Here is an 18,662-nt window from a genome sequence, read left to right on the forward strand (position 1 = left end):
CAAACCCTGAAGTTCAGTGACTCACTGACAGTATGTCTGTTCTGGCTTTTACCGCAGTCGAAAGAAGTTGTAACAAGCTGATGAGTGAGGCAGTAAACTCCAGTGTCATCTGTTGACAAGAAATAAGGAAGTTTCATAGTACCTTGCACTTGATATGTAGTGCGATGAGCATTGACCTGAGCTTAGTACTCGTTCTCCTCCTCTTGCTGGTCATTGAAAGTTCGGAACAGTGGAATGCATGGAAGTGGTGCCATGGATGTGGCTGGCTGTTGTGGAGTTGATGCAGCAGCAGCTTGTACATTAATGAGCTGCTGGACTGCCATCATCAACTGTGACATTTGATTTTTTCTGAAACTGAATAAAGTGCATTAGATCAAAGCCAGCAACAGCTGGTGGTGTAGGAACTGGTTTTGTAGGAGGTGGGTTAGAGGCCATTTTAATGAGAGGAGCACTGCAACAAAGTAAATATACACAGTTAATGAATGTGATGTGGCTATTCTGCAAAAAAAGAATTCATTTAGCAGTAACACACCTCTGAAAGAAAGGAGAGAAATAAGAGATGAGCTGTGACGGAGTGGTGTAGAATGAAGGTGTCATTGCTTCTGGAATCCTTGTCACCAGATGTTGTTTTGACTACTGTGCAGTCAGTGATGACACATAAAAGGAATTTTTGTAAGCTACCATTGCCCTTTGCATAATCTATGAGCAGTTTGTAGCAAATTACCGTTTGTGATTTAGTTACTGTAGCAGATTTTCTAACTTACTATGTTACATCTAGGTTTCCCTTACAGAGGAGTATCCCAACATATTATCTGCATTTATCATAAATTAATTCTGTTCTCAACTTTGATTAGAACTATAATTAACCTCAAAACGTTTTAGGAAACAAGTAGTTTTTACCCCAGGTTTTTGTGTTGAATTAATAATGAAATTTTGTTTTATGTATTTGCTTCAATTCTTATAGGGAATTAGCAACTTTTTAGCTCAACAGGTTAAAAGATAATCAGTGTGCTTAATTTAAAGTTATTTGTTTGCTGCCTCATAAATACATTGCACCAGCCAAAATGCAGTCCCACTGTGAATGCTGTTCTTGAACATAGGAGGAATTGGTTGACATTTGTAAGCAGCTGAAAATCGCCCTGACTACAGTCGGATTACTGGCAGCTGCTGTGAATTGGTGTGTTTGAAGAGCTGCTGAGAGTAGTGTACCTGTGATACCTGTACCAGAGGTACCTCACGTATATCCTCTCTTGGGGATCCTGTCCCTCTGCAGAAAGTACAGTGTCTGTTATTACTCATCCACTTGGCCATGAGTGGTGTGTCAATGGTAGATCTAGGTGTCCTCTTCAGGATGGACGGGGACCAGGGGGGACTCAGGGTGTTGTACAGGTCCCCCTAACCAACAAGTTTGAAGTGCTGTCTTTAACCGAAACTGAGCCAGTGGAATTCACTTCACGTCTTTTTGGAGGAACTTGTTTTGTCCAGTGTCAGGAGGAGATAAACGGTTCAAATGGCTCTGATCTCTATGGGACTTAACATCTGAGGTCATCAGTCCCCTAGAACTTAGAACTACTTAAACCTAACTAACCTAAGGACATCACACACATCCATGCCCGAGGCAGGATTCGAACCTGCGACCGCAATAGTCGCGCGGTTCCAGACTGAAGCGCCTAGAACCGCTCGGCCACACCGGATGGCAGGGGCCTAATAATCATCAATAGTTCAGACATATGGGTAATGATGGTACCCTTTTGGGAAATGGCAGCAAAGAATGGGAAAGGTCACCAGGTGCACTCAGTTAGTATGCTTGGGGGCCTCATTCACATGTTGAAGAGGCTATTCCAGAAGCCATTGAGGGAACAGGGTGCAGGCAGCTACATAGAGTGGTGCATGTTGGAACAAACGATGCCTGTCATCTTGGGTTTGATGTCACTCTTGGGTCATTCCAGGGAGTGGCAGAGAAGGCTGAGAAGATCAGCTTTGCGCAAGCTCACAATTTGCAGCATCGTCCCCAGTTCTCCGTTGAGTAGAAGGACTGAACCAGAGAATTCGAAAGTTCTGTTGCATGCTAGGCTACGAATTCCTGGGCTTGTACCCTGAGGTTGAGAACTGTAGGGGCCCCCTTAAATGGTCAGGTGTGCATTACACATCAGAGGCTGCTACTTAGGTAATTGACTGTGTGTGGGGTGCACACAAGGTTTTTTTTTTTTTTTTTAGATTAGGTGAACCTCCTTCCAAAGATAACAATAGCTTTAGGAAACCCAGAAGTATCGGTATAAGACCAAAAGAAATGCCACCCATAGGTGAGAGTATTAAAATCCTGATGCTAAACTGCCAACAGATTGTCAACAAAATGCCAGAGTTTGGAGCGCTCCTGAAAAGCAGTGAAGCTCACATAATTCTAGGTACAGAAAGCTGGTTGAAACCTGAAATAGATAACAGTGAGATTTTTTAGGAAAATTTAAGTGTATATTGAAAGAGTAGGCAAATTGGAAATGGAGATGGTGTATTTGTCACAGTAGACAAGAAACTCAAATCCACTGAGGTAGAAATTGAAGCTGCATGTGAGATTGTTTGGGCAAGATTCTTCAGTATTGATGATGGGCGTAAAATGATAATTGGATCCTTCTGTCACCCATCACACTCATCTCATGATGTAACAGAAAACTTTAGAGAAAAAATCATCGGTCGAGACTTTAATCATTCAACAATTAACTCGAAAAAATTATAGTTTTGTTAATGGTGGGCATGATAAGACATCCTGTAAAACTTTACAAAATGCTTTCTCTGAAAACTGCCTAGAGCAGATGTCTAGGAACCTCTTTTGTGATGGAAATATATTGGATCTAATGGCAGCAAATAGACCAGACCTATTTGAGGATGTCCACGTCGAAACTGGTGACCATGATGTGGTTGTGGTAACAATGATTTCCAAAGTACAAAGGACAAATAAAACAAGCAGAAAGATGTATATGTTCAGTAAACTAGATAAAGAATCAGTAGTGTCATATCTCAATCAGGAATGTGAAATTTTCAGCACAGGTCAGGAGCATGTAGAACAACTCTGGCTAAAATTTAAAAGAATAGTTGACCCCACACTGGATGTACCCAGCAGAACAGTTCATAATGGGAGTAAACCTCTGTGATATACAGTCACTGTAAAGAAACTTCTAAAGAACCAGAGATTGCTGCATAATTGATGTAAAAGAAAAGTGTAGGGCTATAGATGGAGATAATGAATGAAACACATTTGGCTGTCAAGAGAGCAAAGTGTGATGCCTTCAATGACTACCATAGCAGAATATTATGAAATGAAAGAGAGTAAAGTGTGATGCCTTCAATGACTACCATAGCAGAAACTTATCAAATGCTATTTCTCAAAACTCAAAGAAATTCTGGTCACATGTAAAGGTTGTTAATTGCATCAAAGTAAGTGTCCAGTTCCTGGTGATCGAGGGCAGTGAAGCAAAAGCTGAAATGCTCAACTCCATTTTCAAATGTTCCTTTAAAAAGGAAAATCCAGGAGAACTGTCTTAATTTATTTCTTGTACCACTGAAAAAACAATTGAAATAAGAAACAGCTGAAAGCTCCATGGACCAATGGAGTCCTTGTCAGATTCTATACTGAATTTGTGGCTGAGTTAGCTCCTCTTCTAACTGTAATCTATTGTAAGTCCCACAAACAAAAACTGTGCCCATTTCTTGGAAAAAGGTATGGGTCACACCTGTCTGCAAGAACCGTAGTAGAAGTGATCCACAAAACTGCCGTCTAATATCCTTGACAGATTTGTTGTAGAATTGTAGAACATATTCTGAGTTCAAACGTAATGAGATATCTTGAACAGAATGATCTCCTCAAAGCCAACCAGCATGGATTTCGAAAATGTCGATCATATGGAACCCAACTTGCTCTTTTTTCACATTACATACTGAAAGCTTTGGATCAAGGCAGTCAGTTAGACACTGTATTTCTCGATTTCTGAAAAGCATTTTACTCAGTACCACACCTATGCTTATTGTCAAAAGTATGATCATATGGGGTATCAAGTGAAATTTGTGTCTGGGTTGAGGACTTTTTGGTAGGGAGGATGCAACATGTAGGGAAGGATGCAAAATGCCATCTTGGATGGAGAGTCATTGTCGCATGTAGAAGTAACTTCGGTTGTGCACCAGGGAATGTGTTGGGACTCTTGCTGTTCCTGTTGTACATTAATGATCTTGCAGACAGTGTTAACAGTAAAATCAGGCTATTTGCAGATGGTTCAGTTATCTGTAATGAAGTACTATCTGAAAGAAGCTGCATACATATTCAATCAGATCTTGATAAGATTTCAAAGTGTTGAGAAGATTGGCAACATATTTTAAATGTTCAGAAATGAAAAATTTTGCACTTCACAAAACAAAAAAAAAATGTAGTATCCTATGACTGTAAAATCAATGAGTCACTGATGGAATCACCCAGCTCATACAAATACATGGGTATAACACTTTGTAGGGATATGGAATGGAATGATCACATAGGTTCAGTCGTGGGTAAAGCAGATGTTGGTAGAATACCGGGGAAGAGCAATTAATCAATAAAGGAGATTTCTTACAAATCACTCATGTGACCATTTCATGTGTTGAACATATTCAGAGGATGACAGCAAGAATGGTTATAGGTTTGTTTAGTTCGTGGGAGAGTGTCACAAAGATATTGAAGGAGTTGAATTGGAAGACTCTTAAAGATAGACGTAAACTATCCCGAGAAAGTCTATTCACAAAGTTTTTCAAGAACCAGCTTTAAACATTACTCTAGGAATGTACTACAACCTCCTATATGCCACTCACATAGGGATCATGAATATAAAATTAGAATAATTACTGCACGCACAGAGACAATCAATCATTCTTCTTGCACTCCATACTTGAATGGAATAGGAAGAAACCCGAATAACTGGTACAATGGGGCATACCCTCTGCCGTGCACCTCACAGTGGTTTGCAGAGTATAGCTATAGATGTAAAAGGTGGGAAGTTGTGATGGCCGGTGGCAGGACTACAAAATCATCTGTACAAAACACTTCTAATTAATAGAAAACTTTATTTCTGTAAATAAAATAAACATAACTTAATTTGATTCCTATGCTTCCTGTGCCTCCTACATACAAGTATTTTACTCTTTATTACTACTCACAGAATGCAGGCTAAGTAACATCTTCATGTTACTCAGTACTGATGCTCTCCAAGTCTGCGACCAAACTAGGGCCGACCAACGGTGGGTGGCTAGTTAAATCAGCGTTGGCAGAGGGCGCTGAACTCTGTTTTCCTGGAGAAGTGGCACTGCTTGCTCTTTCCATTGGTGTGAGGTTCAGAGCCTTCTTGATGCCATTTTGTGGTGCTGCGTTGGTCGGTGCACGTTCGATGCTTTACGACTGCACAGGTGGGTCGGCCACTAAGGGCAAATCGAATGACCACCTCATTCTCAGACTTGACACCACTGGATTTCTTATTAAAGACTGTGTGTGTATTCCTCCCCTACCAAACGATTTAGCTGACCTGAAATGTCGAATCTACACTGCCTTTGCACAAGTTATGCCCTATTTGCTGCAACAAGTATGGGAAGAAACTGATTATCGGTGGGATGTTGGCTGCATCACAAATGGTGGTCACATCGAACCAAAAGAACTCTTGACAGTTTTATGTGAAACTTGAGGTTGTTTGCTACAAAATGAGACTTCTACCAATTCTGTAAGTTATCTCACTAAATTTCTGTGTAACTCCAAAGTTGTAAAGTCCTTTTTGACTTGCCCTTTATAGTTTTATTAATACAATTTTTTTGTTTGAGTTTGTTTTTTTGAATAATTTCAACTTCTTTAAAGGATTCAGAAAGATGTTAATGCCGGTTTTGTCCTCAGTTCCCATTTGAGCTGTACTAATGATGGAGAAAGGAAATCACTTACCTTCTTTTTGAAGTGAGAATACTTTCAGAGAAAATCAGTACAGAACATCATGTAAATGTATATACGCATTGCACATTTAGTAACAAATAGCTTCATTTAAAATTGTGCATGGTATTTCGGAACTTGTAGATTGAACTTCAAGTACTCTGGTTTCCACAACATCTACTTAAATCCTTTCATGTGATTTCTTGTGTTGGCTGTTAACCCAAATGATGTTATACATGATATTTACAAAAATGTATGATAAAAATAAATTATTCTTAGCTGAAAATAACTCTGGATACAATTGTAGGTCCAAAATTGATAAAATGCAATACTGTTCCAACTCATAGCGCTTAATGTAAGTAAGCGATGTGAATTAATTTAAGGTAAATGTCCATAGGCATTCAAGTTGAATGAATTCACGTTTAAAGACCTAGCCTAAGTAGATATCATGAGGACCAGAAAGCTAAGAATTTCTGTTGAAACTTTAGTGAATTATATCAGAAGCTGAAAGAACGAATGAATGATGCCAGTGGAAGTCAAGAAAGGTATTTCACTTCCTTGCACAAAGTATCACATACCTACTGCCAAAAGATTCACAAACTGGAGACCTTCCAGGTTACCATCTCATTACCAGTTTAACAAGATTTATAATAATAATTATTGTTATCACATTGTGGTTGTTGTTGCTGTTGCTGCATTTCTGAAGGTACTGCGATAAAAACAGTATCTTGTTGAACAGTTGGGAACATGCAAGAAACATACCAAATATTGGGAAGAACTACTATACAGTGTGTGTAGCTAGATTTGTAAGATGTGTTGAAATTCATTTGTAGCCTACGTAGAGTATTGTACTATGCAGTTTGTGAAAACCCCACAACCTCTGCTGATAGGTGTCAAGACATTTCATTGTTGAAATACATGATAACTTTTCGGGATATTAAAAAGCAAATTGAATACAGATGCATTCAGTTTTTGAGAAATCAAATGGATTCAGATTATGAGAAGTAACCTCATCAAAATTCACTTTGCATACGATACTATCTCTGTTTTACTATTATTATATTTTTGAAAAATTTGCAGAAGACCTAATGCCCTTTCACCTTGCTGTCTTGGGTAACATTAATGTGAATGCACCAAATGGGGGGGTAATGGGAATTCAACCCATTCACAGGTGAAACCCTTAGTTATGTTAAAGCAAGGCTGCAGTAAATACCATGCAAGCTTTAAGGTGGGAAGTCTGCTGACAAGATGTTGATCTGTGAGATTTACCGATGTGTTGGACATAGTCACACAAAATATGAGTGTCACATAGAACAAACAATTTGATCAGCACTATTAATACTCGTATTTTTGCTGACTATTAGATTGTTGATTTGCTGTGATCAGTAAAAGAAATTCCCAGCACAAGCAAGAAGAGACACCAAGATGACAGTAAAATGAACTAAGTTTTCAATATGCAACACACAAGAGAACAACAGCTTCCGATGGTTTCGCTTAAGAGAATACGAGGGGATGGCTGTACAGCTTTAACTATCACCTAAAAAAGTAAAGTTATGTAATTTTTTGTTTGTTTGGAGGTAAATGTCTGTAGCCACTGTACCGAAGCATGCCATAAGAGGACCCAAAACAAAACAATGCATCCCACTGATAAAGTCAAGTATCGTGTCGTAATTCATTTCCGACGTTTGAAGAGTAACAACACAGGAAAAATTTGTTCTGAGTTAGTAGAAATGTATGATAATAGTGCACCCTCATATGACATAGGCTTGTTTCATCCCACTGAAAGAGCCTTCTCTCAATGAGTTGAAACAAGTCTGAATGATGAGGAATCAAGTGGCAGACCAATCCTTTGTGAAGGTCCCCATGCTCAAAGACCAGTGAATCACAACTGAGGTAATAGCAGAAAAATCAATGATGGATCATTTTTTAACATCTTACATGACATTTTGAACATGTCATTGGCTGCCACCCACTGGTTTCCTGATAACATCCATTTAAAAAGCCTACTGAACTGAGGTAGTAGTGGAACTGCTGCAGCTGTATTAGGCAAATCCATGTGACTTCTACTATTGGCTAATCACCACGGGTGAGTGCTGGGTGTATCACTGCGACATCAAGACAAAGGAGCAAAGAAAGCAGTGGAAATGTGGATGCAGCTTTGCCAAAAAAGGCAAACACTGAAACATCATCTGGCAAGGCGATGCCACATGTTTTTTGAGACTACCATTTTGCATTGCTAGCCGATTATACTCGTGGGTGGCAAACCATCACTGGAGTGTACTACTGAAATCTCTTGATGACATAGGAAGCTGTCAAGATGAAGCATTATGGGAAGCTGTTAAAGAGATTGTTTTTGCTCCTTGAGAGTGCACCAACTCAGTCTGCATGTGACAGAGTCACTCATTTTGCTTCACGGGGCTATTAAATTTTGCTTTGTGTCTTCTAGGTGTTTATTGTTATTATTCTACCCTTAAGCCATTAGATACAAGATCTTATGTTGTCTTCTGAGAAGTAATGTGCATCTTCTTGTGGATGGGCAGCATCCAATTTAATTCTTACTTGTGTCCGGCAGAAGGCAAACTACAGACACACTTGTTCTTCAGAAAAGCCTCAAAATATAAAGTACACAGTGCATTAGTATTCATCAACAGCCATATGACGTCCACTGCTGGCAAAATACCTCCACCAGATTTCTTCACCATGAATTATGATCTTCAACAGAGCGCAACTTAATCACAGCTAACACTTGGTTCAAGAATCATAAAAGAAGGTTGTATACATGGAAGAAGCCTGGAGATACTGACATGTTTCAGATAGATTATATAATTGTGAGACAGAGATTTAGGAACCAGGTTTTAAATTGTAAGACATTTCCAGGGGCAGATGTGGACTCTGACCACAATCTATTGGTTATGAACTGTAGATTAAAACTGAAGAAACTGCAAAAAGGTGAAAATTTAAGGAGATGGGACCTGGATAAACTGACCAAACCAGAGGTTGTACAGAGTTTCAGGGAGAGCATAAGGAAACAATTGACAGGAATGGGAGAAAGAAATACAGTAGAAGAAGAATGGGTAGCTGTGAGGAATGAAATAGTGAAGGCAGCAGAGGATGAAGTAGGTAAAAAGATGGGGGCTAGTAGAAATCCTTGGGTGAGAGGAGAGAGATTGGATTTAATTGATAAAAAGATTCAATAGAAATATGGGAACACGTGAGGCAATACTGACCCTACGACTTATCTTAGAAGTTAGATTAAGAAAAATCAAAACTATGTTTCTAGCATTTCTAGACTGGGAGAAAGCTTTTGACAATGTTGACTGGAATACTCTCTTTCAAATTCTGAAGGTGGCAGGTGTAAATTACAGGGAGCAAAAGGCTATTTACAATTTGTACAGAAACCAGATGGAAGTTATAAGAGTCGAGGGACATGAAAGGGAAGCAGTGGTTGGGAAGGGAGCAAGACAGGGTTGTAGCCTCTCCCCGATGTTATTCAATCTGTATATTGAGCAAGCAGTAAAGGAAACAAAAGAAAAATTCGGAATGGGTATTAAAATCCATGGAGAAGAAATAAAAACTTTGAGGTTCACCGATGACATTGTAATTCTGTCAGAGATAGCAAAGGACTTGGAAGAGCAGTTGAACGGAATGGACAATGTCTTGAAGGGAGGATATAAGATGAACATCAACAAAAGCAAAACGAGGATAATGGAATGTAGTTGATGCTGAGGGAATTAAATTAGGAAATGAGACACTTAAAGTAGTAAAGGAGTTTCGCTATTTGGGGAGCAAAATAACTGAAGATGGTTGAAGTAGAGAGGATATAAAATTTAGACTGGCAATGGCAAGGAAAACGTTTCTGAAGAAGAGAAATTTGTTAACATCGAGTATAGATTTAAGTGTCTGGAAGTCGTTTTTGATAGTATTTGTATGGAGTGTAGCCATGTATGGAAGTGAAACATGGACGATAAATAGTTTGAAGCTTTCGAAATGTGCTGCTACAGAAGAATGCTGAAGATCAGATGGGTAGATCACATAACTAATGAGGAGGTATTGAATAGGTTTGGGGAGGAGGAGTGTGTGGCACAACTTGACTAGAAGAAGGGATCGTTTGGTAGGACATGTTCTGAGGCATCAAGGGATCACCAATTTAGTATTGGAGGGCAGCGTGGAGTGTAAAAATCATAGAGGGAGACCAAGAGGTGAATACACTAAACAGATTCAGAAGGATGTAGGCTGCAGTAGGTACTGGGAGATTAAGAAGCTTGCACAGGATAGAGTAGCATGGAGAGCTGCATCCAACCAGTCTCAGGACTGAAGACCACAACAACAACAACAACAACAACAACAACAGTGCACATCTATATATAGAGGGAAACATTCCACGTGGGAAAAATATATCTAAAAAGAAAGATGATGAGACTTACCAAACAAAAGCGCTGGCAGGTTGATAGACAAACAAACAAACACAAACATACACACAAAATTCAAGCTTTCGCAACAAACAGTTGCTTCGTCAGGAAAGAGGGAAGGAGAGGGAAAGACGAAAGGATGTGGGTTTTAAGGGAGAAGGTAAGGAGTCATTCCAATCCCGGGAACGGAAAGACTTACCTTAGGGGGAAAAAAGGACAGGTATACACCCGCGCACACACACACACATATCCATCCCCATATACACAGACACAAGCAGACATTTGTAAAGGCAAAGAGTTTGGGCAGAGATGTCAGTCGAGGCGGAAGTACAGAGGCAAAGATGTTGTTGAAAGACAGGTGAGGTATGAGCGGCGGCAAATTGAAATTAGAAATTAGCGGAGATTGAGGCCTGGCAGATAGCGAGAAGAGAGGATATGCTGAAGGGCAAGTTCCCATCTCCGCAGTTCTGACAGGTTGGTGTTAGTGGGAAGTATCCAGATAACCCGGACGGTGTAACACTGTGCCAAGATGTGCTGGCCGTGCACCAAGGCATGTTTAGCCACAGGGTGATCCTCATTACCAACAAACACTGTCTGCCTGTGTCCATTCATGCGAATGGACAGTTTGTTGCTGGTCATTCCCACATAGATGGCTTCACAGTGTAGGCAGGTCAGTTGGTAAATCACGTGGGTGCTTTCACACGTGGCTTTGCCTTTGATCGTGTACACCTTCCGGGTTACAGGACTGGAGTAGGTGGTGGTGGGAGGGTGCATGGGACAGGTTTTACACCGTGGGTGGTTACAAGGGTAGGAGCCAGAGGGTAGGGAAGGTGGTTTGGGGATTTCATAGGGAAGAACTAAGAGGTTACGAAGGTTAGGTGGACGGCGGAAAGACACTCTTGGTGGAGTGGGGAGGATTTCATGAAAAATGGATCTCATTTCAGGGCAGGATTTGAGGAAGTCGTATCCCTGCTGGAGCGCCACATTCAGAATCTGATCCAGTCCCGGAAAGTATCCTGTCAGAAGTGGGGCACTTTTGGGGTTCTTCTGTGGGAGGTTCTGGGTTTGAGGGGATGAGGAAGTGGCTCTGGTTATTTGCTTCTGTACCAGGTCGGGAGGGTAGTTACGGGATGCGAAAGCTGTTTTCAGGTTGTTGGTGTAATGGTTGAAGGATTCCGGACTGGAGCAGATTCGTTTGCCACGAAGACCTAGGCTGTAGGGAAGGGACCGTTTGATGTGGAATGGGTGGCAGCTGTCATAATGGAGGTACTGTTGCTTGTTGGTGGGTTTGATGTGGACGGACGTGTGAAGCTGGCCATTGGACAGGTGGAGGTCAACGTCAAGGAAAGTGGCATGGGATTTAGAGTAGGACCAGGTGAATCTGATGGAACCAAAGGAGTTGAGGTTGGAGAGGAAACTCTGGAGTTCTTCTTCACTGTGAGTCCAGATCATGAAAATGTCATCAATAAATCTGTACCAAACTTTGGGTTGACAGGCCTTGGTAACCAAGAAGGCTTCCTCTAAGCGACCCGTGAATAGGTTGGCGTACGAGGGGGCCATCCTGGTACCCATGGCTGTTCCCTTTAATTGTTGGTATGTCTGGCCTTCGAAAGTGAAGAAGTTGTGGGTCAGGATGAAGCTGGCTAAGGTAATGAGGAAAGAGGTTTTAGGTAGGGTGGCTGGTGATCGGCGTGAAAGGAAGTGCTCCATCGCAGCGAGGCCTGGACATGCGGAATATTTGTGGCATCAATGGTTACAAGGATGGTTTCCGGGGGTAACAGACTGGGTAGGGATTCCAGGCATTCGAGAAAGTGGTTGGTGTCTTTGATGAAGGATGGGAGACTGCATGTAATGGGTTGAAGGTGTTGATCTACGTAGGCAGAGATGCGTTCTGTGGGGGCTTGGTAACCAGCTACAATGGGACGGCCGGGATGATTGGGTTTGTGAATTTTAGGTAGAAGGTAGAAGGTAGGGGTGCGGGGTGATGGTGGGGTCAGGAGGTTGATGGAGTCAGGTGAAAGGTTTTGTAGGGGCCTAAGGTTCTGAGGATTCCTTGAAGCTCCGCCTGGACATCAGGAATGGGATTACCTTGGCAAACTTTGTAAGTAGTGTTGTCTGAAAGCTGACGCAGTCCCTCAGCCACATACTCCCGATGATCAAGTACCACAGTCATGGAACCCTTGTCCGCCAGAAGAATGACGATGGATTGGTCAGCCTTCAGATCACGGATTGCCTGGGCTTCAGCAGTGGTGATGTTGGGAGAAGGATTAAGGTTTTTTAAGAAGGGTTGAGAGGCAAGGCTGGAAGTCAGAAATTCCTGGAAGGTTAGGAGAGGGTGATTTTGAGGAAGAGGAGGTGGGTCCCGCTGTGACGGAGGACGGAACTGTTCCAGGCAGGGTTCAATTTGGATAGTGTCTTAGGGAGTTGGATCATTAGGAGTAGGATTAGGATCATTTTTCTTTGTGGCAAAGTGATATTTCCAGCAGAGAGTATGGGTGTAGGACAGTAAATCTTTGACGAGGGCTGTTTGGTTAAATCTGGGAGTGGGGCTGAAGGTGAGGCCTTTGGATAGGACAGAGGTTTCAGATTGGGAGAGAGGTTTGGAGGAAAGGTTAACTACTGAATTGGGGTGTTGTGGTCCCAGATTGTGTTGATACAGCTTTCGCATCCCGTAACTACCCTCCCGACCTGGTACAGAAGCAAATAACCAGAGCCACTTCCTCATCTCCTCAAACCCGGAACCTCCCACAGAAGAACCCCAAAAGTGCCCCACTTCTGACAGGATACTTTCCGGTACTGGATCAGATTCTGAATGTGGCTCTCCAGCAGGGATACGACTTACTCAAATCCCGCCGTGAAATGCAATCCATCCTTCATGAAATCCTCCCCACTTCACCTAGAGTGTCTTTCTGCCATCCACCTAACCTTCATAACCTTTTAGTTCTTCCCTATGAAATCCCCAAACCACCTTCCCTGCCCTCTGGCTCCTACCCTTGTAACCGCCCCCGGTGTAAAACCTGTCCCATGCACCCTCCCACCACCACCTACTCCAGTCCTGTAACCCGGAAGGTGTGCACGATCAAAGGCAGAGCCACGTGTGAAAGCACCCACATGATCTACCAACTGACCTGCCTACACTGTGACGCATTCTATGTGGGAATGACCAGCAACAAACTGTCCATTCGCATGAATGGACACAGGCAGACAGTGTTTGTTGGTAATGAGGATCACCCTGTGGCTAAACATGCCTTGGTGCACGGCCAGCACATCTTGGCACAGTGTTACACCGTCCAGGTTATCTGGATACTTCCCACTAACACCAACCTATCCAAACTCCGGAGATGGGAACTTGCTCTTCAATATATCCTCTCTTCCCGTTATCCACAAAGCCTCAATCTCCGCTAATTTCAAGTTGCCGCCACTCATACCTCACCTGTCATTCAACAACATCTTTGCCTCTGCACTTCCGCCTCGACTGACATCTCTGCCCAAACTCTTTGCCTTTACAAATTTTGTGTGTATGTTTGTGTTCGTTTGTGTGTCTGTCGACCTGCCAGCACCTTCATTTGGTAAGTCACGTCATCTTTATTTTTATATATATATATATATATATATATATATATATATATATATATATATAATATGATGTAATTTACCAAACGAAAGCGTTGGTATGTTGATAGAGACTCTAACACACACACACACACACACACACACACACACACACACACACACACACACACACAAAATTCAAGCTTTCGCAACCCACGGTTGCTTCATCAGGAAAGAGGGAAGGAGAGGGAAAGACGGAAGGATGTGGGTTTTAAGAGGGAGAGTAAGGAGTCATTCCAATCCCGGGAGCGGAAAGACTTACCTTAGGGGGAAAAAGGGACAGGTATACACTCGCTCGCTCATGCGCGCGCGCGCCCACACACACACACACACACACACACACACACACACACATCCATCTGCACATATACAGATACAAGCACAAGCAGACATGTGTAAAGGCAAAGAGTTTGGGCAGAGATGTCAGTCGGGACGGAAGTACAGAGGCAAAGACGTTGTTGAATGACAGGTGAGGTATGAGCGGCGGCAACTTGAAATTAGCGGAGGTTGAGGCCTGGTGGGTAACGGGAAGAGAGGATATACTGAAGGGCCAGTTCCCATCTCCGGAGTTCTGACAGGTTGGTGTTAGTGGGAAGTATCCAGATAACCCTGACGGTGTAACACTGTACCAAGATGTGCTGGCCGTGCACCAAGGCATGTTTAGCCACAGGGTGATCCTCATTACCAACAAACACTGTCTGCCTGTGTCTGTTCATGCGAATGGTCAGTTTGTTTTTGGTCATTCCCATGTAGAAAGCTTCACAGTGTAGGCAGGTCAGTTGGTAAATTACGTGGGTGCTTTCACACGTGGCTCTGCCTTTAATCGTGTACACCTTCCGCGTTACAGGACTGGAGTAGGTGGTGGTGGTGGTGGTGGTGGTGGGAGGGTGCATGGGACAGGTTTTACACCGGGGGCGGTTACAAGAGTAGGAGCCAGAGGGTAGGGAAGGTGGTTTGGGGATTTCATAGGGATGAACCTATCCTTCGTAACCTCTTGGTTCATTTGTAGAATTTTCTTCACAGTGTTCCCTCTGTATAACATTCAGTCTTTCTTATAGTTCATTTTCTTTGCCTTTGAAAGTTCTGTATAAATTTCTTCCATTTAATTATCTGCATTTGAAACAAATATTAAAAATAAAATTAGTGAAAAACATTCTAGATCGTGATGGTTAATATTTAAAGTGACCGGTTTTGATCTAGTCATAGGCCATCTTCAGAATACCACTGTGAAGGATAGAAATCATGCTAGTTGCATAAGGAAGTCAGTGATTTAGAAAAAACATAATTTATACTTACTAAAATCAAAGTTTTGTCAGCCATGAGCTTAAGTTGATGATGTCCACAACAGTTGGTAGACTGTAGTTGCTGAAACTGCTGCTGTTGGCTAGGCAGCATTGAGTTATATAGATCTGGTCAGGGTGTGTTTGTACTGTATGACGTCAACATCAGTCAGTGAGGAATGTTTTACATGAATTATGAAGGTACAGTTTATTTAAAAGTGAATAATTATAAAAAAGTAGTGCCTATAGGCAAGGGTAGAACAGATTGTTAAAAATTGTAAGTAACTGTAATAAGATTATTTAAAAATGATACCCCTTATTTCTTGTAGTACCATGTGCCGAAAATAATTCATGGAACCAGTATAATATACCCGTAGCATCAGCTATTTGGTCAGTAGACTGTGTATATGGCGTAAACAAATGGATTTATGTAAAGTAATTATCATCTATGATAATTACACAGTTTTACACTATGTACTGAATAATACCAAATTTAGAAGAACATTGGCACACTCTTCTGGCCGCAACTTGCTGTCTATGTATGGCATTGCCATGGAGACATCATAGTAAGATGGCCAGCAGATGTCAAAGATAAGTTCAGGCCAGAAGGGTGCACCAATGTTCTTCTAAATTTCGTATTATCCAGAATACAAAGTAATTATTGTTTAATTATCATAAAGGATAATTATTTTACATAGATCCATTTGTTTATTCTATACACACATTCTATTCATTAAAAAACTGATGCTACGAATATATTACACTGGTTAAAAAAGTTATTTCCACCAGATGGTACTACAAGGAATAAAAGATATAATTTTTAAATAATCTTTTTGCAGTTGCTCACTATATTTAACCATCTGTTCTGCCCTATAGTCACTACTTTTTATGATTATTCACTTTTAGATAAACTGTATTTTCAAATGATATGTAATTTATATAGAGCGTTCCTCAATGGCTGACACTGATATCATACAGCACAAACACTCCCTCACCAGATCTGTATAATGCAATGCTGCCTTGCTAACAGCAGCAGTTTCAGTGACTGAGGTCTACTGACTGTTCTGGACATTGTCAACTTTAGCTGATGGGTAACAACCCATTGATTTTAATAAGTATAAATTATTTTATTTTTAAGTCACTGACTTCTTTATGTAAGTAGCATGATTTCTATTCTTCACAGTGCTATTCTGAAGACTAGACTGAAACTGGTCATTTTAAATAAAATAACCATTGCGATGTAGGTTGTTTTATACATTCTTCAATTTACTGATGTAAATCAACCAGTGCCCTGTGTCTCGAGAGGTATTAGTACAGGTTTGGCTGCAACCAAGTCAAAAGCTTTCTCAAAATCTGTATTTTATGATTTTGTTCGTGACATGCAAATGGACTGTTGCATTATTTCCAGTGCTAAAGCCAACTTGTTTCTTTGCCTTATTGTCATTAATTTTTTTTCTTTCTATGCATTGGTAATAATTTTAGTGACTATCTTGTAGATTACAAAGAGAAGGCCCCTCCTCCCTGTCTCGGCATAACTGTCCATCCCACATGTTCTCCAAGTCCAGACAGTTCCGTTAATGTGTTTAACGGTGTTCTGTTTGCTAATCAGCTTTATTCATGGTATAAACAACAAAAAACATTGTTACCAATGTTAGTTAACAAAGCTGCTATCAAATTGACGATGGGTTTTAACACCAAAGTGTTTTTGCGAAGAGTGGTCCTATTGAAACTTGTTATTCTCCTGTCCTTGTGTGACCTGAAAAATCATCTAACTCATCGCATTACAGGAGGACTCACAGTTTGATGTTGAATCCATATCTACAAGCCTTAAGAATCCTATTAAAACTTGTTATTCTCCTGTCTTTGTCTGGCCTGAAAAATCATTTAACTCATCCCATTACAGCAGGACTCATAGTTTGATGTCGAATCCATATCTACAAGCCTTAAGACAGATAAAAGTATATAAATTCTCTGAAAAAATCCTAGTACCAACTAGAGATCAAATCCAGCACCTTTGGATTTGTAGTTTGGCTTACCCATGTAGTTATAAAGTTTGGAAACACAGTGTTTGTATTATTTTTAATGACATTATCTGTTATTGCCTTATAATAAAACTTAACTAACCTTGTAGATTCAAAAGAAAACAAAATTTAATGTGAAATTTCCTTCATTGGGAAATGAAACATCAGTGTACTTCTTTTCTGCAAGTGCCTATTTCATTATTTAATAAATTTAACAGGCTTAAAATATGATACAAACAAAATTTAACGTGAAATTTCATTCATTGGGAAATGAAACATCAGTGTACTTCTTTTCTGCAAGTGCCTATTTCATTATTTAATAAATTTAACAGGCTTAACATATGATAGTTCATATTTCAGTGAAATAATAGTAATGAAACTTTTATAGTCATTTAATTAAAGTTTACTACACCCCACTCTAATTCAATTTCATAGGACTCTGTAGCAGCAGCTCCACCATTGCGAATTGTTGCTGTTGGTCTGTTGCCTTCACTTACCTCTCCTGTGACATCTCTCCGCATGTGTCCTCCACTGACTACAAGAAACTGGCAGAAATATCAGCCTTTACTTGCTGTGGGTACTGCTGGAGGACTGGTACAAGTGCTGAATGCTGCAACAGGGACTGTGGACAAAGAACTTGCTTTACATACTTGTCCTGTCAGGTGAGTATTTATTGTTACTATTTGTTCTTGTAGTTATTGTTTCCTCATTTAGACAGATTAAATTCAAGTGCTGTGAATGTGGTGCAGATAGAATATGTAAACTGTACAACACAATTAAAGGATCACATTTTTGGAGCCTACTAATTGTCTCCCATTGTAATGCATAAATTTGAAATTTACCTCAAAGGTGTGTACAACCTTCCTCTGTAATGGTGCGATAGTTTGGCACCCTGTGATGTCACCCTCAGGATTGGGGACACTTCAAACAGCAAGGTGTTGACACATGGAAGGAGAGAGGGGGAAGGAGAGAGAGAGAGAGAGAGAGAGAGAGAGAGAGAGAGAGAGAGAGAGAGAGAGAGAGAGAGGGAGGAGGGTTGGTCACAGCTCAGAAATTCATATGAGCTGTGATGTGGGTAATGACATCCTGTTGGCACCAAATTTCACCACAATTATGCCCAACACCACTGTGGACACATCACATGATGAGAAGGTTGTCACAGTCCCTCTTATCCAGATTTCACCCCTTCTTTTGACATCTCTGTGATGGAAGTCAGAACTGCGATACACAGTGTTAAAGTCACATGGTTTTGGGTAGACAAGGAAAACATTTCAGATGCACTGCCGCCCAGAATTGACACAAAAAGGCCTCAGGAGGTGCCATAAAGTGTGTCAATGATACCTTTTCTTTTCCTGGTTTGTTGACTCCAACACATTTCACAATTGAAAATGACAGCTTGCAGTCCAGTGAGCAA

General features: G+C 41.0%; 1 protein-coding gene across 1 annotated transcript in view; it reads left to right on the forward strand.

Annotated features, from left to right (window-relative positions):
• LOC126188321 (WD repeat-containing protein 11-like) overlaps positions 1–18,662 on the forward strand; it is a 209,064-nt gene that overhangs the window by 81,493 nt on the left and 108,909 nt on the right. Inside the window, exon 11 of the mRNA XM_049929917.1 lies at positions 17,684–17,910. Coding sequence (XP_049785874.1) covers positions 17,684–17,910 — 227 coding nt within the window. The remainder of the gene's footprint in view (positions 1–17,683; positions 17,911–18,662) is intronic.

The sequence above is a fragment of the Schistocerca cancellata genome, chromosome 1 (genome assembly GCF_023864275.1).
Source record: "Schistocerca cancellata isolate TAMUIC-IGC-003103 chromosome 1, iqSchCanc2.1, whole genome shotgun sequence".
Taxonomy (NCBI): domain Eukaryota; kingdom Metazoa; phylum Arthropoda; class Insecta; order Orthoptera; family Acrididae; genus Schistocerca; species Schistocerca cancellata.